The 27,424-nt window shown below is 45.4% G+C and overlaps 1 protein-coding gene across 8 annotated transcripts in view; it reads right to left on the bottom strand.

Annotated features, from left to right (window-relative positions):
• The window catches only part of CWF19L1 (CWF19 like cell cycle control factor 1), a 58,127-nt gene that overhangs the window by 9,770 nt on the left and 20,933 nt on the right, over window positions 1-27,424 (bottom strand). For 7 of the 8 annotated variants that reach the window (XM_073315853.1, XM_073315849.1, XM_073315855.1 and 4 more), the window contains 4 exons: window positions 24,947-25,031; window positions 22,167-22,307; window positions 21,314-21,425; window positions 2,545-2,624 (listed from right to left, as the gene is read on the bottom strand). In XM_073315853.1, coding sequence (XP_073171954.1) covers window positions 2,545-2,624; window positions 21,314-21,425; window positions 22,167-22,307; window positions 24,947-25,031 — 418 coding nt within the window. The remainder of the gene's footprint in view (window positions 1-2,544; window positions 2,625-21,313; window positions 21,426-22,166; window positions 22,308-24,946; window positions 25,032-27,424) is intronic. The other variant, XM_073315854.1, reaches the window with a different exon arrangement.

The raw sequence follows: 27,424 nt of genomic DNA, 5'->3' as shown, positions 1-27,424 counted from the left end.
TAGCTTACAACAAACTGGGAATTTTAAAAAAATAAATAAAAAAATAATTTTTTTTTGACACCTATGTGTGACGCAGTTTCCCTCATACTTTGTTCTGCTACCCGGGGTACGGGTGGGCGGAAATGGATTCCAAGTTTGCTCTCAGGGCAGACTAAGAGACATAAGTGTGTGGGTGTGTAACTAGCTGTCTGAGCAGACTGAACAGGTCATTAAAAAGATTGGCCAAGGCCAACCGGTATCAGTGGAAAATCTGAGAAGACAATGGAAAATCCAGTCACCAGGACACTGACATCTAGCAACCAATGCCCCAAAGGGAGGAGAATTAAGCTGAGCAGAGACCTCCAGCTTGAGAGCAAAGGACTGAGAGGTATAAGGTAGGGGAATAAACATGGACTCTTTCACCTGGGAACTGCCTAAGGAAGGAAGTCAGAGACACCGAGCCTGAAAATAGGAGTTCCCTACAGCTTGGCTAGTGAATTGCTCTGGGTTGACTAGCATGGACTACGCTTTAATGTTTATGGCTCTATGCTAACCTAAGAAATTCCAGTGCTACATTCCAGCAGACTGAGACTAATACAGCCTACTGTTTTGAAAATGCTGCTTGACTGTCACTTCAAATACTGCGTGAAGTGCATTAGTCCCTGAAGAGTGTACAAGTCTCTAACCAAGAGTCTTGCTCAGCTGGACTTGGCAAGCAGAGCTCACAGTGTGAAGCCTGAGTGCTGAAGACCTAGAGGTTCAGTCTCAGGAGGCAGTGAGGCCATGTAGCCTACCCTGAAGGAAGAGTGAGATCCCTTTGGGACTCTGGCACATTGAAGGAATTCCTCCAAGAGACTATTCTAAAGCTGGGGCGTAGCACTGATTCTGTGGATTTGTGACACAGAATGGCAAACTCTCCTAATGCGGTCATGCCTTATACTAGCAAAAAACCCAACAATGTGATTTTGTCCATACAGCTACGCTGATTTATCACACAGAATAAACGATACTGCTAGAAACACTTTTTTGCCAATATAACTGCATTCATACGAGGGCTTTTGAATGTATAGAAATATCATTAAAGAAAAATCACCCTAACTGACATTACTATACTGGCAAATCTTTCTAGTGCAGAACTGGCCTTACCATTGTTCCCTGGCCATAAAGAAAGATAAGAAAAGTTATCTAACTGCAGAGTAGAATAAACTGTCCTGCTGGGAGATCTTTTACCTACTTAGGGACATGATTTAAGTTTGATTCACATAATTCCTGGGTTAGTGGTTGTGGTTGCTGGGGAGTATTTGCTTCAGGTTGGGGGGCTGTCTGTAAGCAAGGACTGGCCTGTCTCCCAAGATCTGTGAGAGTGATGGGTCGTCCTTCAGTAGGTTGTAGGTCCTTGATGATGCGTTGGAGAGGTTTTAGTTGGGGGCTGAAGGTGATGGCTAGGCTTCAGTAGAGACTGGGAGTAGATGGGTCATTACACAAAGTAAAACTATTTCCCCATGTTTATTCCTCTCCCTTCCCCTCCCCCTGCTGTTCCTCAGACGTTCTTGTCAACTGCTGGAAATGGCCCACCTTGATTATCACTACAAAAGGTTCCCCCCCCACCCCCGCTCTCCTGCTGGTAATAGCTCACCTTACCTGATCACTCTCGTTACAGTAAGAAAAGGAGTACTTGTGGCACCTTAGAGACTAACCAATTTATTTGAGCATGAGCTTTCGTGAGCTACAGCTCACTTCATCGGATGCATACCGTGGAAACTGCAGCAGACTTTATATACACACAGAGAATATGAAACAATACCTCCTCCCACCCCACTGTCCTGCTGGTAATAGCTTATCTAAAGTGATCATCAGGTTGGGCCATTTCCAGCACAAATCCAGGTTTTCTCACCCTCCACCCCCCCACACACAAATTCACTCTCCTGCTGGATCAGGAGAGTGAATTTGTGTGGGGGGGTGGAGGGTGAGAAAACCTGGATTTGTGCTGAAAATGGCCCAACCTGATGATCACTTTAGATAAGCTATTACCAGCAGGACAGTGGGGTGGGAGGAGGTATTGTTTCATATTCTCTGTGTGTATATAAAGTCTGCTGCAGTTTCCACGGTATGCATCCGATGAAGTGAGCTGTAGCTCACGAAAGCTCATGCTCAAATAAATTGGTTAGTCTCTAAGGTGCCACAAGTACTCCTTTTCTTTTTGCGAATACAGACTAACACGGCTGTTACTCTGAAACCTCTTGTTACAGTGTGTATGGTAACACCCATTGTTTCATGTTCTGTGTGTATATAAATCTCCCCACTGAATGCATCCGATGAAGTGAGCTGTAGCTCATGAAAGCTTATGCTCAAATAAATTTGTTAGCCTCTAAGGTGCCACAAGTCCTCCTTTTCTTTTTGCGGATACAGACTAACATGGCTGCTACTCTGAAACTTTTCTGTATAGTTTAGGATATTTTTGATTGCAGTTTAAAGTCAAGTGTTAAAAAGAAAGTGGCTTTAAATTATAAGCATCAATACAACATTGCACTTTTCTATGAGAAGAATGTGCTAAGAAGTACTCACGTGTGTGCCGATACTAACAACCAAATGTTTCTCAACTTCAGGGCTGGAAAGACAGAACCAGCAAGGGCCAGTTGGCTGATCTTTATTGGGAGAAAAAAACAACAAAAAACAAACAAAAAAAAACCCTGTTACCATAAACATTCTTTTCACAGAGAAAACAGAATCACAGCTAAGCACTCAAAGGTCAGCATATGCATGTTAATGTAAATGTACTTATTTTTGGTGTAAGAACTGGTTGGAAGGCCAGGGCTATGTTTTCCAGTGCCCCATCTCTTTAAGAATGTCAGAACAGCCATACTGGGTCTACCAATAGTCCATCTAGCGCACTATCCTGCCTTCTAACAGTGGCCACAACCAGATGCTTCAAATGGAATGAACAAAACGGGGCAATTTCAAATGATCTATCTTTGTCCAGTCCCAGCTTCTGGCGGGTTAAGGTTTAAGGTCACTCAGAACATAGGTTGTGTCCCCGGCCATTTTGGCTAAAAGCCATTGATGGACTTATCCTCTAGAAACGTACCCAATTCTTTTTTTTAACTCAGTTATACTTTTGGCCTTGGCAAGGAGTTCCAGGGGCTGACTGCACATTGTGTGACTATGTAATTGCTTTTGTTTTAAACCTGCTGCCTATTAATTTCATAGGTGACCCCTAGTTCGTGTGTGATGTGAGTGGATAAATGACATTTCCCTGTTCACTTTCTCTGCGCCAGTCAGGATTTTATAGCCCTCTAGCATATGCCCCCCTAGTCGTCGCTCTTCTAAGCTGAACAGTCTCCATCTTTTTAACCGCTTCTTGTGTGGAGCCTGTCCCAGGCCCCTCATCATTTGCGTTGCTCTTCTCCGCACCTTCTCCAATTCTCATGTATCTTTTTTGAGATGGGATGACCAGAACTGCAACCAGTATTCAAGCTGTGGGTGAATCATGGATTTATACAGCAGCACTATGATAGATTGATAGATAATAAAACAAAAAATAGCTCTTTCCTATTGGTTCCTAACATTCTGTTAGGACTGAAAGTGAATGGCATAACCATGTCTGATTACTTGAAGGACCCATCGTTTTCTGGTGCTTGCCATCCAAGCCTCCACGAAATAAGATAGATGGAAACCAAAGTGTGGAGTAAAAGGGTATATATTGATCACTGTAGACAAGCAGATCCTTGAACATCGTATCAAAGCTTATATTTCTGTGTCTGACCCAATTGAGCAGCTACAGAATAGCATAGTGGAGCGGATTTCTTCTGAACTCTAGAGCTCTATATAAAATTGTTCACGTGGTCTCTGGTGTTGATACTTTGAAAAACAAGAGGAATACTGAACATTCCTATATCTGGACAATGACTGTTGAGGATGGAGTTATTTCTTTTTGAAATAAGGGGAATATAAACCCAATGATCTGAGATTAATCAGTCTTATTACTGAGCAGATTCTGAACCTCAAATGGCAATTATTCAATAGTTGCTTGCTCTTCTTTTTGTAAACCTGATGCAGATAACCATAAATGTTGCATCACAATATCTGTATTTTCAAATCAATTCAATTTTATTAAATCACATATGACATTGCCTTTTGTGAATGCAAAGAAAAACATACACAATCTAAAAGAAGAGCAGCATCCATATAATACATTAAAATATCCATCAGAACCTAATAAAACCTCTTCTTATTTGGCACAATACTAAAAGGCCAAAAATTGCCACCAATTTAATTACAACAGGGGATTGAGACAATACCAAAACCATTATCTTTTGAGATGGTGATATTCTTTTTTATAGAAAAAAGAGGTAAAATCCAGTGTGCTCTCAGAAGCTAGACAGTTCTACAATTGGGCAAAAACAAAGATGCGAAGGAACTTTTCCACATCTACCTTGACAGACAGCAGTTTCCATGGTTTGGAATCTTAAGTGAGTATATGCCCTACATAAATGAGAATCTGATAACTCATTCAAATGCAGTTCAAAAACATGAGCTGTCTTCAAAGTAGAAAACCAAAAAGTAAATTTAGAATCACAGCCAGAGCTTGTTGCTAGGTAACATCTCAGTTTCCATCTGAGTAATTGATTATGTTGAGTAAAAAATATCAACAATAAGTAACAGAAAAACCCAGTGTTGCAATAATAAATTGAAGAGTTTTATACCACGGAAATAAGGAATACACAGGTTATTCTTCCATTTTCCTGAAGGCAAAGATGTGGCAATCTATCATTGGGAAGAGCGCAGATCTTAGACCCATATTTAAGAAAAGCAAGACAAGCTCTACTTCTTACTGAAAAAAACCCTCACCTTGGCATGTAAAAACAAGGCCAAGGGAAAACTTGAGAGAATTAAAAGTCTCCTCAAAAAATTATTTTGAACAATCTCTAAGGCTGAAATTTGGCCCCTAAACCAAACTTCGGCTAAAAATTATTAATGCTGGAGCAACTCTGTTCCCACCTCTGTTCTCACCTTAGCCATATTGCCCTGGTGTAGAGCAACCAAGACATGCAAAAGTCTTAGACCAAATACCCATCCTTAACTTTGCCCAACGACTGTCTCAGCTAATTGAATCAAATGCCATCTTTAGATCTATGAAAGGAGCATATAATCTAGTACCCTTAACCACAGTGTATTTATAAATTATATAGAATAAAACAATTATCAATTGTGGATCTACCAGCCCTAAAGCTGGACTGATCTTCATGTAATAAAATAACCTCCAAAGCCCATTTTCAAGTTTAGATAGCAAAAATCTGGAATAATTTTTCCCTGCCACATCTAACATATTAATAGGTCTTTATGAAGCAGGATTCTTTGTCCCCCTTTTAAAAAAATAGGACCTATGATGCTAGACTTCCAGCCAGACAGAATGCATGCAGTATAATTAATAACAGTAAAATATTTTAGCCAAGACTGGGGACCACCAATTAAGTTTTTCCTGAAAAACTTCCCCTGGAGTTTTTTCTGTTGTTGAGCTAAAATAAATGACAGTATTTCACTGTCCATTACTGAAGACCAGAGTGGTAAATCAAAATGCATACCCTATCATTGTATCAACTATGGTTACAGTACCTGTAGCCACCGAACAAGCACCAGAATCAGAAGCATTTAATCCATCTTAAAGAGAAGCTTTAGCAATAAGCTTTCTTCGTATAGCCATTGGAACTGAAATGCTGGGTAGGTAAGTGGTGTAGGGGAAGACGAGGCTGTATATGACCTCCACCTCAGCAAAAAGGAACCAGTTCCTTCACTATTGCAGAGTCCCATGACGGGAATGCCGAAGCAGAGGGGAAGAGGGCAGGTTATGTAGCACCATAGGGACACACATTGCGAAGAACCATCGTTACTACACAAGGGAGTAACTTCCTTTTCTTCTTCAAGTATAGGAACTCCTCACTTAACATCGTCCCGGTTAACGTTGTTTCGTTATGTTACTGATCACTTAGAGAATGTGCTTGTTTAAAGTTGCACAATGCTCCCTTATAACGTTGTTTGGCAGTCACCTGCTTTGCCCACTACTTGCAGAAAGAGCAGCCTGTTGGAGCTCCCTGGTGGGGGCTTGGAACCAGGGTGGGCCAGCAGCCCCCAGGAGCTCCTCTAAGTTCCCTGTGTGGCAGCCGCCCAGCAGGCTATCAATTGCCAGGCAGTTCAGGTGTCCTTCCCCCCACTGCCATGTACTGCTCTTGCCCACTGCCTTGGAACTGTTCCTAGTAGCCTCCTGCTTGCTGTGCAGGGGAGGGGGAGGAAGAGGGGTGCTGATGTCAGGGTATCCCCCTCCCCCAGCTCTACAGAGCAGGGCTCGACAGGACAGGGCTCAGGACAGAGGGAGCTTGCTAGCAGCAGCTGCTGTCTCAACTTGCTTATCTACAGTACTTAAAAAGGCAGTGTACTTAGAGTGGGGTCAGCATACTTAAAGGGGAAATGCTTCTCTATCTCTCTCACACACACACACAATCTCCCTCTCTGTCTCTCATACACACTGTGTGCATGTGTCTGTCTTGCACACACCCCCAGCACTTTGGAAAGTGGAGGGAGTGGTGCACTCCAGTGGGATAGCGTGGGTTCATCATCACGTTCAGTTTCCACAGAGAATGTTTGCAGCCATTGCCATGTTGGGTCTCCTCCCTCCATTTGTGCTGCCTTGTAGAGTGTGAGGCTACATTAACAACGTGCTATCCCTGGAGGGGTCAGCTGAATGCTAGTTCATCATTTAGCAGTAAGGCATTCCCTGGGAAATATCCCACCCTGACTCCACCACCTTTACCAAGCTTCACAATCATCATGGTTGTGTACAGTATTAAATAGTTTCAAACTTATACGGGTGTAGGTGTGTATGTGTGGTGTCTTATCTGGCTAAAAAAAATCCCCTAACCCCCCATTTACATTAATTCTTATGGGGAAATTGGATTCGCTTAACATCGTTTCGCTTGAAGTAGCATTTTTCAGGACCATAACTACAACGTTAAGCAAGGAGTTACTGTAGTGTCCCTATGGGTGCTCCACTGTAGAGGACTCCACAGCATTATGCCCCATGGAGAGCTGGGGCTTCAGAGTGGAGCCTATTACTGATAGCACAGTGGAGCTGAAGACAGCATCAGAATCTGAGTCTTGGGTAATTACATAGTGTTCTGTGAAAGTATGGGCAGAGGCCCATGCTGCTGCCCTGGAGATTTCAGAGATAGGGACTGTGACGGGATCCCCAAGGTACAACCTGGAACTGTAGGACCGCTGTGCCCCCTTAGCTCTCCAGCCTGGGCTGTCTCTCACAATGGGTTTGCTAATGACAAGCAGCAAACCCCTCCAGGCACTGTGATCACTCAACACAACAGCATATGGAACCCCACACCCAGCTAATTGCAAGAATGCTCCCTGAGCCACTCATGAATCGCCCAGAGAAAGGCACCAGCAAATCTCCCAAGGCCCCAGCCTTTGCACCCCAGGAATATACCATCTTGCACCACTCCAGACCCCTTCTTGAGCAATGCAAGTTTTTTAATTAGTTCACCACTTCATCAAAGGAAAGTGGACATGTACCAGCCTTTGTAAGATGAGCAGATTTCCTAAATACTTTAGACAAACTCACTGGTAAGGATAAAACATTAAAATAAGTTTAACTACTGAAAGATAGATTTTAAGTGATTATAAGTGGTAGGCACAAAAAGTACCAAAGAAAATAAAAGGTAAGTACGCAGTCTAAATCCTAAACCTTATTAGACTAAGCAATATTTGGATTAAGCAGCTTTTCTCACCCCACTGAATGTTGCAGGTAGGACCATACTGACACCTTATGCGCCCTTAAGCATAGCATCTTCACACACACAACACCCACACACGCACACATACCCCATCCACAGCTGGCTTTCGTGTTTTCCATTAAAAAATGAAACTTTTAACCCACTTTTAACTTTTAGGCACTCCTAGAATGCGAGCGCCCTTAGGTATGTGCCTACTGTGCCTAACTGGAAATCCGGCCCTGGTAGTAGGTAGGTTACAGTCCTTTATACACAGGCTTTCCCTTTAAGCCTGGGATCAGTCTCCTCAGTTTAGGTCTTAGTCTTCCCAGAATTCTTGTTGCTTCCAGCGTAGGTGGAGGAGGAGAAAGGTAAAAGCATGATGCCACTATCCCTTATTTTATACCCTCAGTGCATGTGCCTGGAAAATTCTAGCCCAGACATGCACTGGTGGGCCTTGCTGAGTTACAGAGTTGAGTAATCCTCCTATTGTGTGATGCTTGTGCAACTCTCTTACAGAACTGTATATCCCTTGTTTACAACTCCGCTACTGATTAATGGTCATTTAACGCCTGCCTGGGTGTTGGTCACCTCCTTTGTTGTCACCGAAGAACTAGCAATGGATGACTCCCAAACTTACAACATATTTCGATAACAGCCATACAGCAAAGCCTCATAACTTTATACATACTAATGAGAACACATTTTGACAGAACAATGGTTTTCAGCAGGTCATAACTTTTCCTATGAGATCTTACATAGCATGCTTTGAATGAAATATCACAACCATACACGAATGATGAATATGGGGGTTACAATGTGCTACTTTGAGGTACAGTATGTCACAGGGACATCTTTAACAAACACAACCGAGGTGGAAACATATCTTGTAGAATGCATGCTACAGCAAGACACCTCCTTCATCTCGCCAGATTTAGCACTTCCTCCTCTGGTGATGATGGGCCTGAGGTAAATCAGCCCTACTCTGGGCAGTGTTTGTCTTCCCTCTCTGTGCTCCTTTCATCATATTTTCAGGGTAGCTCTCGGTGTTGGCCTAAGAGGTGATCCTCCACTGAACAAAAAGGAAAGTCTCACAAACACAAAAATAAAGGGGGATACTTTTCCCTGCCTCCTCGCTGGGTTGTTCTGTTATTTTTTCAGGGGTGTCAGTCCTTTCCCTAGCAGGCACTCAGGTTTGGCTGTTTCCCCTCTGGGAAGAAGCACAGCCTCTCAACCTGGATAAGCTTATTTCCCTGCTGCTACTAACCTGGCAGCAGCTTGTCTCTCTCTCCCCCCTTTTTCTCACCAGAGGAGGGGTTTTAAAAGATCTCAGCCAACCCTTAAAAAGATTCCAGTGTCTCCAATTGACCTGAGGTAACCTCTTCTCTACTTGTAGGAAAAAGGGCCTTTAACATTCTAGGACTAACATATCGGCCTTCCAGCACCCTCTTGAAGCCGTCCAGCCTGACTTTGTCACATATTCTCCCCCCTCTCAACACCATGGGCTTGGGCTACCTGGGCCAAAAAACAGTGCATCGTTGACAGGCCTCAGCATTGCCATGCTTGGTCCCTGACCGGTGTTGCACTCTGAAGTGGAAGGGTTGTAACAAGAACTCTCTCATTATCATCCTGGCATTTCTTTCTTTGTTCCAGTGCATCCATTTCAGGGGAAGCATGGTCAGTGATGAGGGTAAACCTCCGTCCAAGTAGGCAGTATCGGAGGATTTCCATGGCCCACTTTACCATAAGGCATTCCTTCTCTACCACAGAATACTTTTGTTCTCTGCGTAGGAGCTTCCTATTAAGGAACAGGACTGGGTATTCTTCCTTTCCTACGATTTGAGAAAGTACGGCTCCTAAACCAAACTTGGAGACATCGGTTTGTAGTATAAACTCTTTCTCAAAGTCTGGGGCTACTAGTACTGGATTACTGCAGAGGCCGGTCCTCAGATCGGCAAAAGCTTCTTCAGTTGCGCTGGTCCATTTCACTATGTCTGGGCCCTAAGCCTTTATCAGATCCATCAAAGGGTACGCTCTCGTAGAAAAGTGGGGAATGATTCGCCTGTAGTACCCAACTAGCCCCAGGAATGCTCTGACCTGTTTCTTCCGGATCAGTCAGGGCCAACTTTGTATCACCTCTAACTTGTTCAGTTGGGGGCGGGCTTTACAATGCCCGTCCCCATGATTTACCCAAGGTATTCGGTTTCTGATAGCCCTATTTCACATTTGGAGGGATTCACAGTGAAACCTGCCTTCCTCATTTTCCAATACTGCTTCCACCTTTTCTAGGTGAGTCTCCCAGTCTGGGCTACGTATGATGACATCAGCAAGGTAAGTGGTTGCATACTTGTCATGTCGATGTAACAGCTTATCTATGAGCTGCTGGAAGGTCGCAGGAGCCCCACGTAACCCAAAAGGGAGGACAGTGTACTGGTAAATCCTTCTGGTGTAGAAAAAGCAGTCTTCTCTTTGGCTTCCTTGGCCAGAGGAATGTGCCAATTACCTTTGGTCAGGTGAAGGACAAAAATCGAGTTTTTCCCAATCACTCAATTAGCTTGTCTATCCGAGGTATAGGGTAAGCACTGAACTGGGACACCTCATTTTATTTTCAGAAGTCATTGCAGAATCTCATGCTGCCATCTGGCTTAGGTACCAGGACGATTGGACTGGACCATTAACTATGAGACTCCTCAATGACTCCTAGCTCTAGCATTCTCCTAACTTCGGTCCTGATCTCCTCTATTTTTGCCTCTAGGATTTTGTATGTCTTAACATTCACCTTTACTCCAGGATCTGTGATGATGGACTTCTGTAGTCCTGCTTGGCTTCTCCAAGAACACGTGGTGGTTTTGTTCAATCATATTGGTAACTTCTGCTTGTTGTTCAGGGGTCAATTCGGGGGATATTCCAGCCTGTCCCTGATGTTTATTTTCTTGGCGTGGTGTCTCTAGGGTGACCAGATGAGCTTCCCTGTCTTGCCAGGGCTTCAATAGGTTGACATGGTAGATCTCTTCAGGCAATCAGGCTGTCAAACCTTATAGTTGACCTCCCCAACGGATTCTATCACTTCATATGGTTCCTGCCATCTAGCCAGGAGTTTGCTCTTAGTTGTGAGGACCTGCACCACTACCCAATCTCCCACCTGCAATATCCGGACCATTGCTTAGCGCTTGTAATAGGTCTTTTGGGCCCATATGTTCCCGCACTATGGGGGTGACTTGGACTATTCTGTCCCTCATCTGCATCACATGCTCAATGATGTTTCTTCCCTGGTTAGGCTGTTCTTTCTACCCCTCCTGGGCAATGTCCAGTATGCCACGGGGGTGGCAATCAACTAAGAGCTCAAAAGGGGAAAAGCCGGTTGAAGACTGGGGAACCTCCCTTATAGCAAACATCAGGTAAGGTAGTAAGATAACCCAATTTTTCCCATTCTGGCTCACCACTTTCCATATCGTGTTCTTCAATGTCCTATTAAGACGTTAGACAAGGCCATCAGTCTGTGACTGGTAGACTGACATTTTTAGGTCCGTATGTGGAGCGTCACACACAAGTCCCTCATCAACTTTGACAAAAAGGGGATTCCTTGATCAGTCAAAATCTCTTTGGGTATCCCCACCCTAGAGAAAATTTGAATGAATTACTTAGCTATCGTCTCGGACATGGTGTTTTGTAGGGGTACAGCTTCTAGGTATCAGGTGGCATAGTCCAGAACAACAAGCACACACTGATGGCCACGGGATACCTTCTCCAGTGGGCCTATCAGGTCCATGGCTATCCTCAAATGGGACTTCAATAACTGGCAGAGGTACTAAGTGTGGTCAGGGCCTTAAGTGTGTCAGGGCCATGTAACTGGCATTCTGGACAGAAGGCGCAATCTCATCAGACCTCCATATAAATTCCTGGCCAAAAAAACCTCCCATAGGATTCGACTGAGGGTCTTATCTACCCCTAGATGTCCTCCAAACAAATGACTATGAGCTAGGTCCAGCACTGCCCTCTGGTGCCTTCAAGGTACCAAGAGCTGCTCCACTTCTTCCTCTTGCATTTGGACTACTCTATATAATAGGTCCCTTTTTATCATGAAGTATGGCCTTTGGTTTCCCCCTCCACTGGGACCTCATTCACCTCAACTATCTCTTTTCTAACATCATCATATAGTAGATCATTGGCCTGATCCTGCCCAAAAACTTCTCAAAGGAGGTTCCAATATGCCCAAATTCAAGGGGACCTATTTCTGTTTCCCTCCCAGAATTGGTCTCCATGGAATTGGATCCAGCTTCTGGCTCGTCAACTATCTGAGTGGCCCCCCCTGCCAGCTGTACAAGATTTCTTCCCTACGAGTGCAGCCTTTTGGTTCTGGGCCAAGATCCTGGTTCCCAACTTTTTGTCTGCCTTCCTCTCTCATCTAGTTTTCCAGGGCTTCCCAGTTGTAGAGAATAAACCCTCTTGACCCAGCACAACTCTTCCGCAGTAGTCCGAGAAAGTTCTTTGGCCATTCTTTGGTCTCTACCCGAGGGCAGGGAACTTGTCATAGGAGGAGGGGTTATTTTGGTGGACCCATCCTCATAGGTCTGGAGGTAGTCCTCTCATGAACCTGTCCAACACTACGACTTCCATAATATTCTCCACACTGTGGATCTCGGGGTGCAGCCATTTCCGCATTAGATGGATCAGGTCGAACAACTGGGACCTCAGTGCTTTGCCATCCCGGTACCTCCACTTGTGGAACCTCTGGGCCCTTATAGCAGTCGTCACCCCAGACCTCACCAGGATCTCAGCCTTCAACTGGGGGTAGTCTGTAGCCGCTTCCGCAGCCATGTCATAGTAGGCCTTCTGGGCCTCCTGACACAGGAAAGGGGCGAGGATGCTGGCCCACTGGTCTTGGGCCAGGCCTCATGTCAGGCCATTCTCTCGAAGGCAAGAAGATATGCCTCCACATCATCTTCCACTGTCATCTTCTGTAGGTAACTCCTTGCCCTTAGGGATCATGTCCTGTCATGGCCATTTGTCAGAACTTCTGCTGGTTCACGACCTCCTGCAGGTTGGCTCGATCTGGGGTGCCTGGCTCACCAGTAGTTGATTCATTTCCTGCTGTAGCCGTACTGATTCCTGTTGGGTGGCCATCTGGACTGGATAGCCTCTTGTTGTGCTGCCGTGGCCTGTACCAGTGCCCTCACTATGGCGTCCATTTTGTGGGGAGGGGTGATTTACCTTGCAGCAGGTTGGTTTGCCACAAAGTCAAATCCCACTTCTCACACCATGTGTGGCAAGGCATTTCCTTAGTCTTGCCAGACTTAGCACCTTCCCCTCTGGCGCGGACAGGCCTGGGGTAAATCAGCCCCACTCTGGGCAGTGTTTATCTCCCCTCTCTGTGCTCCTTTCATCATATTTTCAGGGTAGCTCTTGAGGCTTGCCTAAGGAGTGATCCTCCACCAAACAAAAAGGAAACAGTCTCACAAACGCAAAAATAAAGGGGGATACCTTTTCCTACCTCCTCGCTGTCCTGTTTGCACCGTGGTGTCAGTCCTTCCCCTAGCAGGCACTCAGGTATGGCTGTTTCCCCTATGGGAAGGAGCACAGCCTCTCACCCTGGAAAAGCTTATTTCCCTGCTGCCACTAGCCTGGCAGCAGCTTGTCTCTTTCTTGTCCCTCTTTCTCTCACCAGAGGAAGGATTTTAAAAGGTCTCAGGCAGCCCTTAAATAGCTTCAGGTGTCCCCAACTGACCTGAGGTAACCCCTTCTCGGCTTGTAAGAAAAAGGGCCTGTAACATTCTAGGGCTAACATATCGATCTTCCAGCGCTCTCTTGCAGCCGTCTGGCCTGACTTTGTCACAGTGCAAATTCCTGACAGGAGCAGCAGGTTCTGAGCACAGTAACAGTGATAATGCAACTGGAGATCCATTTAAAGAGTCTTTAGAAAGTCTCCCACGCTCTTCCTTTCATTTGCAGACAGATTCAAAGGCTCCACAATATCAACTCTCAAGTCCTTAGACATAGAATCATAGCATATCAGGGTTAGAAGGGACTTCAGGAGGTCATCTAGTCGAACCCCCTGCTCAAAGCAGGACTGTCATAAATATAAAGGGAAGGGTAAACACCTTTAAAATCCCTCCTGGCCAGAGGAAAAACCCGTTCACCTGTAAAGGGTTAAGAAGCTAGGATAACCTCGCTGGCACCTGACCAAAATGACCAATGAGGAGACAAGATACTTTCAAAAGTTGGGGGGAGGGGGAAAAAAAAGCCTCTCTTTTTCTGTGTGATGCTTTTGCCGGGGACAGAACAGGAATGGAGTCTTAGAACTTAGTAAGTAATCTAGCTAGATATGTGTTAGATTCTGATTTCTTTAAATGGCTGAGAAAATAAGCTGTGCTGAATGGAATGGATATTCCTGTTTTTGTGTCTTTTTGTAACTTGAGGTTTTGCCTAGAGGGATTCTCTATGTTTTGAATCTGATTATCCTGTAAGATATTTACCATTCTGATTTTACAGAGGTGATTCTTTTACTTTTTCTTCTATTAAAATTCTTCTTTTAAGAAACTGAATGCTTTTTCATTGTTCTTAAGATCCAAGGGTTTGGGTCTGTGGTCACCTATGCAAATTGGTGAGGATTTTTATCAAACCTTCCCCAGGAAAGGGGGTGTAAGATAAGGGAGGATTTTGGGGGGAAAGACGTTTCCAAACGGACTCGTTCCCAGTAACCGGTGTTAGACGTTTGGTGGTAGCAGCGTAAGTCCAAGGGCAAAAGGAAAAATAGTTTGTACCTTGGGGAAGTTTTAACCTAAGCTGGTAAAAGCAAGCTTAGGAGGTTTTCATGCAGGTCCCCACATCTGTACCCTAGAGTTCAGAGTGGGGAAGGAACCTTGACAAGGACCAATCCCCAACTAAATCATCCCAGCCGGGGCTTTGTCAAGCCTGACCTTAAAAACCTCAAAGGAAGGAGATTCCACCACCTCCCTAGGTAAGCCATTCCAGTGCTTCATCGCCCTCCAAGTGAAAAAGTTTTTCCTAATATCCAACCTAAACCTCCCCCACTGCAACTTGAGACCATTACTCCTTATTCTGTCATCTGCTACCACCGAGAACAGTCTAGATACATCCTCTTTCAAACCCCCTTTCAGGTAGTTGAAAGCAGCCATCAAATCCCCACTCATTCTTCTCTTCTGCAGACTAAACAATCCCAGTTCCCTCAGCCTCTCCTAAGTCATGTATTCCAGTCCCCTAATAATTTTTATTACCCTCCACTGGACGCTTTCCAATTTTTCCACATCCTTCTTGTAGCGTGGGGCCCAAAACTGGACACAGTACTCCAGATGAGGCCTCACCAATGTTGAACAGAGGGGAACAATCACATCCCTCGATCTGCTGGCAATGCCCCTACGTATACATCCCAAAATGCCATTAGCCTTCTTGGCAACAAGGGCACACTGTTGGCTCATATTCAGCTTCTCGTCCACTGGAAACACTAGGTCCTTCTCTGCAGGACTGCTGCCTAGCCATTTGGTCCCTAGTCTGTAGCGGTGCATTGGATTCTTCCATCCTAAGTGCAGGACTCTGCACTTGTCCTTGTTGAACCTCATCAGATTTCTTTTGGCCCAATCCTCCAATTTGTTTAGGTCCCTCTGTATCCTATCCCTACCCTCCAGCGTATCTACCACTCCTCCCAGTTTAGCGTCATCCGCAAACTTGCTGAGGGTGCAATCCTTAATGAAGATATTGAACAAAACCGGCCCCAGGACCGACCCTTGGGGCACTCCGCTTGATACCGGCTGCCAACTAGACATGGAGCCATTGATCACTATCCTTTGAGCCTGACAGTCTAGCCAGCTTTCTATCCACCTGGAAGTCCATTCATCCAGCCCATACTTCTTTAACTTGCTGGCAAGAATACTGTGGGAAACCGTTCCCAAAGCTTTGCTAAAGTCAAGGAACAACACGGCCACTGCTTTCCCCTCATCCACAGAGCCAGTTATCTCGTCATAGAAGGCAATTAGTCAGTCAGGCATGACTTGCCCTTGGTGAATCCATGCTGACTGTTCCTGATCACTTTCCTCTCCTCTAAGTGCTTCAGAATTGATTCCTTGAGGACCTGCTCCATGATTTTTCCAGGGACTGCGGTGAGGCTCACTGGTCTTTAGTTCCCCAGATTCTCACTCTTCCCTTTTTTAAAGATGGGCACTACATTAGCCTTTTTCGAGTCATCTCGGACCTCCCCCGATCACCATGAGTTTTCAAAGATAATGACCAATGGCTCTGCAATCACAACCGCCAACTCCTTGTGCTTGTCCAGCTTTTCTAAATAGTCCCGAACCACTTCTTTCTCCACAGTGGGCTGGTCACCTCCTCCCCATGCTGCGCTGCTCAGTGCAGTAGTCTGGGAGCTGACCTTGTTCGTGAAGACAGAGGCAAAAAAAGCATTGAGTACATTAGCTTTTTCCACATCCTCTGTCACTAGGCTGCCTCCCCCATTCCGTAAGGGGCCCACACTTGCCCTGATCTCCTTCCTGTTGCTAACATACCTGAAGAAACCCTTCTTGTTACTCTTAACATCTCTTGCTAGCTGCAAATCCAAGTGTGATTTGGCCTTCCTGATTTCACTCCTGCATGCCTGAGCAATATTTTTATACGCCTCCCTGGTCATTTGTCCAAATCTTCCACTTCTTGTAAGCTTCTTTTTTGTGTTTAAGATCAGCAAGGATTTCACTGTTAAGCCAACCTGGTCGCCTGCCATATTTACTATTCTTTCTACACATCGGGATGGTCTGTCCCTGTAACCTCAATAAAGATTCTTTAAAATACAGCCAGCTCTCCTGGACTCCTTTCTCCCTCATGTTATTCTCACAGGGGATCTTGCCTATCAGTTCCCTGAGGGACTCAAAGTCTGCTTTTCTGAAGTCCAGGGTCCGTATTCTGCTGCTCTCCTTTCTTCTTTGTGTCAGGATCCTGAACTCGACCATCTCATGGTCGCTGCCTCCCAGGTTCCCATCCACTTTTGCTTCCCCTACTAATTCTTCTCGGTTTGTGAGCAGCAGGTCAAGAAGAGCTCTGCCCCCAGTTGGTTCTTCCAGTACTTGCACCAGGAAATTGTCCCCTACACTTTCCAAAACCTTCCTGGATTGTCTGTGCAGTGCTGTATTGCTCTCCCAGCAGATATCAAGGTGATTGAAGTCTCCCATGAGAACCGTTAGTTGCCGGAAGAAAGCTTCGTCCACCTCATCCCCCTGGGCAAGTGGTCTATAGCAGACTCCCATGACGTCACCCTTGCTGCTCACGCTTCTAAACTTAATTCAGAGACTCAGGTTTTTCTGCAGTTTCATACCGGAGCTCTGGAGCAGTCATACTGCTCTCTTACATACAAAACAATTCCCCCACCTTTTCTGCCCTGCCTGTCCTTCCTGAACAGTTTATATCCATCCATGACAGTACTCCAGTCATGTGAGTTATCCCACCAAGTCTCTGTTATTCCAATCACATCATAATTCCTTGACTATGTCAGGACTTCCAGTTCTCCCTGCTTGTTTCCCAGGCTTCTTGCATTTGTGTACAGGCACTTGAGATAACTCGCTGATCATCACTCTTTCTCAGTATGAGGCAGGAGCCCTCCCCTCTCACACGCTCCTGCTCGTGCTTCCTCCCGGTATCCCACTTCCCCGCTTACCTCAGGACTTTGGTCTCCTTCCCCCGGTGAACCTAGTTTAAAGCCCTCCTCACTAGGTTAGCCAGCCTGCTTGCGAAGATGCTCTTCCCTCTCTTCGTTAGGTGGAGCCCGTCTCTGCCTAGCACTCCTCCTTCTTAGAACACCATCCCATGGTCAAAGAATCCAAAGCCTTCTCCCCGACACCACCTGCGTAGCCATTCCTTGACTTCCACAATTCGATGGTCTCTACCGGGCCTTTTCCTTCCACAGGGAGGATGGACGAGAACACCACTTGTGCCTCATACTCCTTTAGTCCTGTCTAAGTAGAATGATAGGGCTCTCCTAACATCCAGCATATGTAGCATTGCCTCTCTATTGTTATTATGTGGTTTTGGAAAAAACCGGAGAGATGAATTAGCCGATTCATATGGAAGGACAAGGTCACCTTTGGAAGGAACTTGTGGTGTGTCCTCAAGGTGACTTTGTCCTCAAATTAAGACCGTGAATGGCGGAGGTGCCTTGAATGCTGCTATCTCTCCTATCCTTTGAGGTGAAGTAATGGCCACCAGGAATGCCATCTTAATGGATAGGTGTAATAGGGAGCAAGCAGCCATCAGCTCAAAGCGTGATCTGGTCAGGGTTCTTAGAACTAGATTTAGGTCTCAGGCTGGAGTGGGTGATCTAATATGCAGGAATAGGATTCCCATGCCTTTAAACATGCCTTTAATGAATCTGCACGTTGTTGGATGGTCGAAAACTGAGTATCCATCCATCGGATGGTGGAAGGCTGTTATAGTCACTAGATGAACTAAGTGAGCTAAGAAAAAGCCTGGACCATTTGAGGTCTAGAGAATATAGTCCAGAATCAACAGGAGGAAGATGACTGGTCCACTTGCTTGGAATCACACAAAACTTGGAATTGTTTCCACTTTTGAAGGTGGGTATGATGAGTTTCTGATTTCCTACTGTGCAGTAACATTTCTTTAACCCACTCAAAGCATTCACTCTCTAGGTGTTGGAATCAAAAAGGAGTCAGGCGTGAAGCCAGAGGATCTGCATATTGGGGAGAAGGACCCTTCCGTTGTTCTAAGAGAGCAGATGAGGAAGGGGCAGAAGAGGAATCGGAGGACATACTGGAACCAAACTTGTCTCAGCCAGGAGGGGGCAATCAGAGTAACTTTCACCTTCTCTCTCTGTATTTTCAGCAAGACCCTGGATAACAGAGGAAATGGAGGAAAGGTGTACAGTAGATCCCCACTCCATGGGAAGACAAGGGTGCCCTCCAGGGACCGTCTCCCCAATCCAGCTCTGGAGCAATAGCAAGGACTTTTCCTGTTCCAGCAAGTGCTAAAAAGGTCTACTGTCAGGGTCCCCTATAGGTTGAATATGTTGTGAAGCACAGCAAGGTTCATTTCCCATTTGTGATCATGGGAGAAGTTTCAACTAGGGCTGTCAGCAGTCACACTCTGTCTCCATGGCAAGTAAGCAGCTGAGATGAGCATCAATTAAAAAGTTGTAGTGCTTCTGCACAAAGGGAGAGTGGTCTGGTGCCCACTTGGTGCAGAACATGCAGGTCACATTGTCCATCATGACCTTTGCGTGAGTATCCCTGATGAATGGGAGAAAGAGCACACAGGCATTTCTGACAGCTCTTAGTTCCAAGAGATTGCTGTGGAGGACCACTTCTGAGGGAGACCGCTTGCCCTGGACCTTGTGGTTGTTCAGATGGGCTCCCCGGCCTACCAGGGGGCGCCTGTTGTTAAGGTCAGCATTGGTAGAGGTTTAACCCTGGAGGACATCAACAGGGGTTGTCTAACCCATCCCTGTTCGGGGAGTAGACAGATCTGAACCACATCTGCAGACATCTCATGAATAGCCAGGCATTTAGCATCACGAATGTACATGCCACCATGTACCCAGGAGCTGGAGACAATCCCTGGCTGTTTGTGGGCCAGCTTGGACTGTCTCTATGAGGCTCAACAGGGTGTTGAATCCATGCAAGAGAAGGAATGCTCTCACTACACCAAGTCGAGTTCAGCCCCAAAGAAGCAAGTCATCCAGTTATGGGTAGATGACAATACCCAACATTTGTAGGTGTGCCGCTACAATGGCAAGGACCTTGGAGACCATCCTAGGTGTGGCTGAAAGGAAGCACCCTGTACTGGATAATGGTTTTGCCCAAAGGTGAATCAAAGAAATCTCCTGTGAGATGGTTAGATGGAAATATATAAGTAGGCATCCTATAGGTCAAGGGCCAAAAACCAATTTCCTTGCTCCAGAGATGGAATAGCAGCTGCTAGAGTGACCATCTTGAGCTTCTGAGCTCTCACATATCTGTTTAGTGCCTGTAGATCTAGTATGGGTCTCCAATCTCCCTTTGACTTGGGTATCAGGAAATACCTGGAGTAAAAAAACCTTGCCCCTGAGGTGAGAGGGGACTGATTCTATGGCCCCTAGGAGGAGCAGGTGATCTATTTCCTGAGGCAATAGTGTCTCGTGAAAAGGGTCCCTGAACAGGGACGGGGAGGGAGGAGGCACATGAAGTAGATAGAGTAGCCCTTTGAAATGATCTCCAAAACCCATTTGTTAGAGGTGATGTTCTTCCAATTCCATAAGAAATGAGTCAGGCAACTACCAAACGGGCATAGAAGCATTGTATCTGGCAGCTGATGGCGTGGCAAGGAGTGGTCATTCACGGCCTCGACCAAGGAGTCAAAATTGGTGTTTAGAAGACAAGAGTTGAGAGATCGAGGGCTGGGAAGTTGACGACTTGCTCCTCTGCAGCCGGGTTCTCTTGTGCTGTGGTTTATAGTAGTGCTGTGATGGAGGGAACTGAGGTAATCAGGATCTGTGAGGTGGATGTGATGTAAATTTCCTCTTCTGTCTTGGTGTCCAGGACACTATCCAGGAAGCATAGTGTGGCCCTCAAGTCTTTCAGGGTGACATGGTTGTCTTGTCAGCAAATAGTTTGGGCCCTTTGAAAAGGAAATCTTCAACCACTGCCTGCACCTCTTTGGGCAACCATGAGAGGTGTGACCAGGATGCCCGACTCACTGCCACTGCCATCAAGACTGAGCAGGCTGCTGTGTCTGCCACATCCATTGCAGTTTGTAGCACCGTTCTTACTAGTAATTGGCCCTCTTTGATGATGGTCTGAAATTGTTCTTTTTGTGCTTCCAGTAAGTGGTCAATAAAAGTACTAAGTTTTCAGTAGTTCATGAAATCATATTTGGCCATTAGGGCCTCATGTCAGGCCCTGAATTGCAGTGTCACAGACAAGTATGCCTTTTGTCTAAGGAGGTCTAGCCTCTTCCAGTCTCTATCGTAAGGGGTGGATTTGGAGTGATATTGCTTTCCCCGAGCATTGACTGCATCCACCACAACAGAGTTTGGCTGAGGGTGGGTGAAGAGGAAGTCCACCTCCTTAGGGTGAATGTAATACTTTTTATCAGCCGTTTTGGATGTTGATGCAACAGAGGCTGGTGTCTGTCATATGACCTTAGCCAGGTCCAGAGGAACCTTGGTGACTGGGATGGTGATTCTAGAAGAGGAGGAAGTGTGTAATATATCCAGTAGTTTATGCTAACACTATGATGCAGTGAAGTAGACAACAGAACTGCTGTACTTTCCGTTCAAGACCAAAGGCAGTAGAGAAGCAACTGAGCGCGGTTTGCTCGCACAGCGCTACATAGCCTTGAGGCAGACCATGAGGGAAGAAGAGCGCCTTTGGGGGCCGAACAGACACGACTACCTATAATCTCTGATTAGAGACGCCGGGACACAGATACACCCACAGTGGTGCACCGATAGGGACACTACTCAAAGAACAACAACAACTACAACAACTACGCAGGAATATTTTGCTGTCTTATTTTTCTAGGGTAGCTTCCAGGGAGTTCACCAAAAGCACCAATGGCCTGGTACTCACGGATTTTCTTAGGCTGCTTGAGCTGGGAATGCTGTCCCCCCTTTCCATCTGATGGCCGCTTCTTTCCATGCCGTTTGCTCAAATCAAAGAAAAACTGACAAGCTGGTTCTTCCTGGTCAGAAAAATAAAACCAAAGTCAATTGTTCTCTGTCTATATGATGAAGCCCCACCTAATGTACAAAGAGGTCCTTCTGAAAAGGCTGTTTGTTACTCAGCAGATAAGTGACGTAATGGTTTGATCTTCTCTGCTACTAATGCAATGAAGCCCATCTGCCCAGTAACCACATCCCCAGCCTGGGAGACTTGTCTAAAACAGTTAACTGCCCCTCTTACTTTCAGAGCTGTTGCGTTTTATGAATTATTCAGAAGGCACAGAAGCACTTATGGGAGAAGGAAAGAAAGAGTGCATGGAGGAAATGGAACTGGTAGAGTGTAGGGCTGCACTGACAATTTACCAGGACTCTAAGGGCTATATCCTAACTGACAAAACCCAAGCTAACCGCAGTCACTCTAGCTTAACTGTGGAGGCCTGCCCTACATGGCCCAGCATGCAAAGAAGCCCATGGAGAATAGGTCCCAACAAGCAGCCTAGTCACTCCGATTGATTTGGAGCATGGCCTGAAGTATCTACACACTGTTAAAGGCAGGCAGCAGCTATGTCCTACACTACAGAATACCACTGGCCACACCAAGGCTGTTCCCAAGATTGTCCATCAACCCAAACCGTCCCTCAGAAATTCAAAGCACTGTGGATGGAAACACTCCAGGTTACAAACCCAAGGACTGTTTTATGCTGCAGAAGAAAGCAGCAGCTCTCTCTCACACACACACACACAGGCTGAACATATTGTACCTCTGCGCCTGAGAGCATCTTTGGCTTATGTGCCTCTTTCCCAGATTTCTGATATGGGTTTTCAGTGACATCCTGTGGCTGTTTCACTAGTTCTGCAGGGTCCATTGAGCGCATTGGGAGAATACTAAATGCATAGAGATACTGGAAAAAACAAAAGTGACTCAAAGACTCAGATTCAGCAACCCAAGAGGCACCGAGACGTTAACTCTGAAAATGAACAACTAGCTTCACAAGAATTCAATTCATTTTACATTTCCGTTTTTTAGGACCTTTTTGAAAAGCAGCAGCATATCTGGAAGTAGTGCCCATTAAATGGATTAGAGAAAATAACAGGGAAAAGTGATAAATCTGTTTCTTCTATTATTCTGATGACACTTGTTCACAATTACACCCCTCACCCCCCTAAAATTTTCCCTCCCTAAGGTTCCTTGGACCCCAGCTCCCAACACCTCCAAAAGACCAACTACCCTTTCAGCAGCAATTTGTTCCCAGTAGCAAGTTTTAATTCACTCTTTTATGAAAACAATATTTGGAATATCAACCAGCTCCCCACTTAGCTTTGGCCACAGGAAAGATGAGGCTAATCTGGGAGGAAGACCAATATACAGCAGGTTGGTACTTTGGGCAGAAGGCAGTCTCAAACCACCACCTCTGCTGAAGGCCCTCACTCTTCCCACCCACTGCCTCTCTGCACTGCAGCCTCCACAATGAGCTTCATTAACAAAACTACAGAGGGTAGTTTGGAGAATTGGAGAATTATTTTTTAACTGGTGCCATTGTGGCACTCTGTACCTTAAAGCAGCATCCTGGAACCCTAGATTTACCCCATCATATAATGATGATATATTTCATACAAAGCATGCCACGTAGGATATCATATGAAAGATCATGATCTGCTGAAACCCATTTTTCTATCAAAATATGTACATCGTTAGTGTGTATGAAGTTGTGAGATGTTGCTGTATGGCTGAAATATGTTGTAAATTCTCCAGTGACAACGACAAAGGAGGTGACCAACACCCGGGCAGGTGTTGAACAATCATCACCGGTCGTTGACCAGTAGGGGAATAGCACACAAGGGATTTACAATTCAATGACAGTTGTGCAAGTGCCACACAATACAATAGGGACTGCTCAACTCTGACTCAGTTGCACTGAGCACTTCTGAAAAATCTGTCCAGACGCTTTTACTGCAGATGGTTTCATCAAATTTCTATTCTCTAGCTTTCCTCCTTCTGCCCCCCACAAACAACCAGAAAGCCCACAATATTTTCAGTGAATTGTAAGGGTTTCCATGACATTTCAGTTCATAAAGAAGCTGGACTTCAGGAGGGCAAAAGTGGAAAGTAGATGTGAGGAAGGCAGGGATGAGAGGCAATACGGCAGAGGAAGTAGGTTACAATTAACCGTCTTTCCCACTAAAATATTTAAGAATTTTTTTTAAAATTACTTTAACCTTGTGGGAGTGTGTAACAAACTGTACCCCTGTATTCACCCCAGCCCACTATTGTAATAATCTTTGTACAAAGTATGCTTTGTGAGATATCATTTCAAAACTCTATTTGCTGGTCATTATTGTCCTTGTAAAATATGTGTAGCAACACTGTTAAAGTTACAAGATTCCAGTATATGCTGTTACTAAAACTTGTTCCAAGTAGTCTGGGGAGTGGCTAAGCCAGTTTTTCAGAGACAAAGGGCAAGCTGCCACCTTAGCCAGGTGTAAACAAGGTCAATGGGTCATTTACCTGCCAAGTGGCTATTCTTTAGCAGTAAAGGGGGCAGGGGAGAAAATCTACATTTTAGTAAAGAAATAGAAGGGAGTTCCCATCCACACCGTCTGCCTATCACCATGCTCCCAGCTGGAAATGCTTCTGAAAGGGAAGACAAGACTATAAAAAGGAAGGGGCAGAAACACTCCCCTCCCCGCACAATCAATTCACTGCACGAAAAGGAACAAAGGAATCAGTCATTAAACAGAAAAATGGGTCCTGGCCTAAGAAGTTTGGCCAGTAAGACTGTTGAGAGCATGTGGTGAGAAAAACTTTACTCTTGAGTTTACCATCGTTTGTTAAGTTTTGTCTTTTTTTTTTCCCACTTACAAATTTATTAACTACAAAGAAATAGGTTTTCTTACATCATTCAGTGTGTTTGAACTGAAGTGTTTGGGAAACTCCATTTGGGGTAGCAAGTTATGTGCATATCATTTCAATTCATCAAATGACATACTTTATATAAGCTGGTATTGTCCCGGAGAGGGCCAGGCAGTACAAGATATACATTTTTGGGGGGAAATCTAAGACTGGGAATAAGCTGGGTATAAACATGGCTGGTAAGAGCCTAGATGTGGCTGGCTGCAGCTCACACACAGACCAAACTGGGAGTGACCTACATGCTAAAGGCTGTTGTTGGTAAGCAGTTCAGGACTACAGGCTACAGCAACAAAGCAATGTAAAGGGCACCCAGGTTAGAGGACAGGATGACAAAGGTACTCACTAATATGGATTGTACCCTGGGTATGACACAGAGGGAAGCAGACATGATTTTAAAAAAAATTCTCTATTTTTACCTTCACCTATCAAACATTACGGGATATTACTTGAGTGATGAGATTCCAACTTTCCTCCGTTGTAAGTCTGTATGTAGCTGTGACATCAGAAAGGCCCCATAAGCCAATCAGTGACCCCAACCACACTCTAAAAGTAAATTAGGTGTCCTAAGACATGCTTGTTTCCACAATATCTATATTTGATAGAAGAAAATAACCAAGCATTTGTCATTACCTTTTTCTTGCTTGTATTGCCAACATTGGCAAGAGCTATAAATCTGCTCACATGCTGTGCATTCTCCTGTAGGACCACATGGTTTCTTTGGAAAAACAAAGATTTTAAATATATTTTTGACAAAGTTATTACAGCAGAAGCTACTGTTTGCTGACCACTACCACTAAGAACCAATACTCCTGAGGGAACACTGCGCATACACAGAATTTATGTCCCCCACAGATTTATTTGCTTCCCCACAGAAAAATGACTTTCTGATGGGGAAGCAAAGGGAAACCACAAGAGCGGTCATGCAACCCTCCCCAGCACTACGTTTCAGGTGCCCAGGGCAGCCAACAGAGAGGTAAATCACTGTGGGGCAGGAGGCAGGACTAGGGAAGACCCAGCCAGTGGCTCCTACCCTGCGCCAGGCTCATCTGCTAGTCCTGGGTGGCTAGGGGGAACAGGACTTCCTCTTTCCCAGCATGGCATCTGGGGCTGGGTCAGACCCACCCCCAGATTTCTCCCCCGGCTGCAGGAAGCACAGAAACCCGCCCCCCCCCTTTCCGCACCCATTGTTTCTCAACTGCAGGGGGAGGGATCTGCTCCCCCATCCACCCAACCCACCCCCATGCACCCAGACCCCCTCATACTCAGACCCTCCTGCCGAGCCTCCCCCACTCCCCCAGAAACCCTCTGATGAGCTCCACTCCCCTTGCATCTGGACCACCCAGACGAGCCACCTGCACCTGGATCCCCACCCCACTCCCCCAGCATCTGGACCCCACACTTAGCCCCCACACCCAGACCCCCCTGCACAGAGCCCCAACTATTTTCACCTGGATCCCCCTGCAGAGTCCCATTACCGTTGCACTCAGAAGCCCCCCGACAAGCCCCTGTGCATCCAGATCCTCCCTGCACCCCACCCAGATTACCCCACACAGAACCCTCTCAACCCACACATAGATTCCCACACATTAAGCCTCTCCACACATGGATTCTGCCTTGCTGAGGCTGCCTGCCCATACAGAGGGGCAGGGCCCTGAGGTGTTTCTGGAGCAGGCCGGGTCCTTGTGCCGTGTCAGGGTTGGGTGCAGCCTCACAGCTAAGTCTGTGTCCTGGGGAGGAGCTGCACAGTGATCTCGCATCTCTGTGCAGCCAGTGGCCTGTGCTCCACAATGCCATGCTGGAGCCTCTGCATTTATTTGACAAATAAAATTTGCAGAATTTTAAAATACTGTACGCAGAATTTTTAATCTTTTGGCACAGAATGCCCTCAGGAGTAAACCAGCCAGGGAATCAAATATACCGCTTGTTGCAACTGTTGCTGGATTTTCTTCAAAGTAAGTTGCCTGAGTAATGGCATAAAGATGTGGGTATGTGGAGCTCAATTCTACATAGTGTTGAATCAGAGTGAAAATGCTCAGCAAAGTACTTATGTCTGTGCTTAAAGTTAAGCATACTTCCACTGGAATCAATGAAATTACTCACATGGTTAAAGTTAAGCACATTCTTAAATGCTGTGCTGGATTAGGGCCAAAATGCTTAGCATGCTACAGAATTAAACCTGAGTCCACAGATGAGAAGTTCTGATGGCAGAAGCTAATCAGACCTGAACATTTTAATAAAAGCCACTTTTGAGTGTAGAAATAAAGGATATTTAAGTATTTTAAAACCTACAACTTGAGGATGCTTCCTGCTGGTTTGGCAATAACTCAATCCTGGGCAAATGCACTGGCCTTAGACTTTGCTTCATTTTTATTTACAGGTCCAATTATTACACTGGAGACAGAAAACAGCCTCAAATATTGTTTCATTATTAATTATAATTATTAAAACAATTCTGACTCAGGGTTTCTGTAATGGTTCGTAGATTCTAAGGCTAGGAAGGCCCATTGTGATCATCTAGTCTGACGTCCTGTGTCCAGGCCACAGAAAAATACCCAATTTTGATTTAAAAATTTTCAGTGACAGAGAATCCACCACGACCCTGGGTAAATTGTTCCAGTGATTCGTTACTCTCACCATGAAAAGTGTATCACTTATTCCAGTCTGAATTTGTTTAGATTCAGCTTCCAACCATTGCACTGTGTTATACCATTGTCTGCTAGATTGAAAAGCTCATTATTAAATATTTGTTCCCTCTTGTAGGTACTTATAGACTATAATCAAGTCACCCCTTAAACTTCTCTTCATTAAGCTAAATGAACTGAGCTCCTTGAATCGATCACTACCTGGAATGTTTTCTAATCTTTAATCAGTCTTCTAGTTATTCTCTGAACCCTCACCAATTTTATCAGCATCCCTCTTGAATTTTGGGCACCAAAACTGGACCTCTCTACTCCTATTCAAGATTCCCTAGTTCATGTATCCCAGGATTGAATTCGTTCTTTTGGACACATCATCACATCAGGAGCTCATCTTGAGCTGATTGTCTCCCACAACCGCCAAATCATTTTCAGAGTCTTCTTCATTACGTGCCACTCCACCAATTTTTGT

The sequence above is a fragment of the Lepidochelys kempii genome, chromosome 17 (assembly GCF_965140265.1).
Source record: "Lepidochelys kempii isolate rLepKem1 chromosome 17, rLepKem1.hap2, whole genome shotgun sequence".
Taxonomy (NCBI): Eukaryota; Metazoa; Chordata; order Testudines; family Cheloniidae; genus Lepidochelys; species Lepidochelys kempii.
Note: the sequence above shows the minus strand (reverse complement) of the source record. Positions and strands in the feature narration are given on the sequence as shown.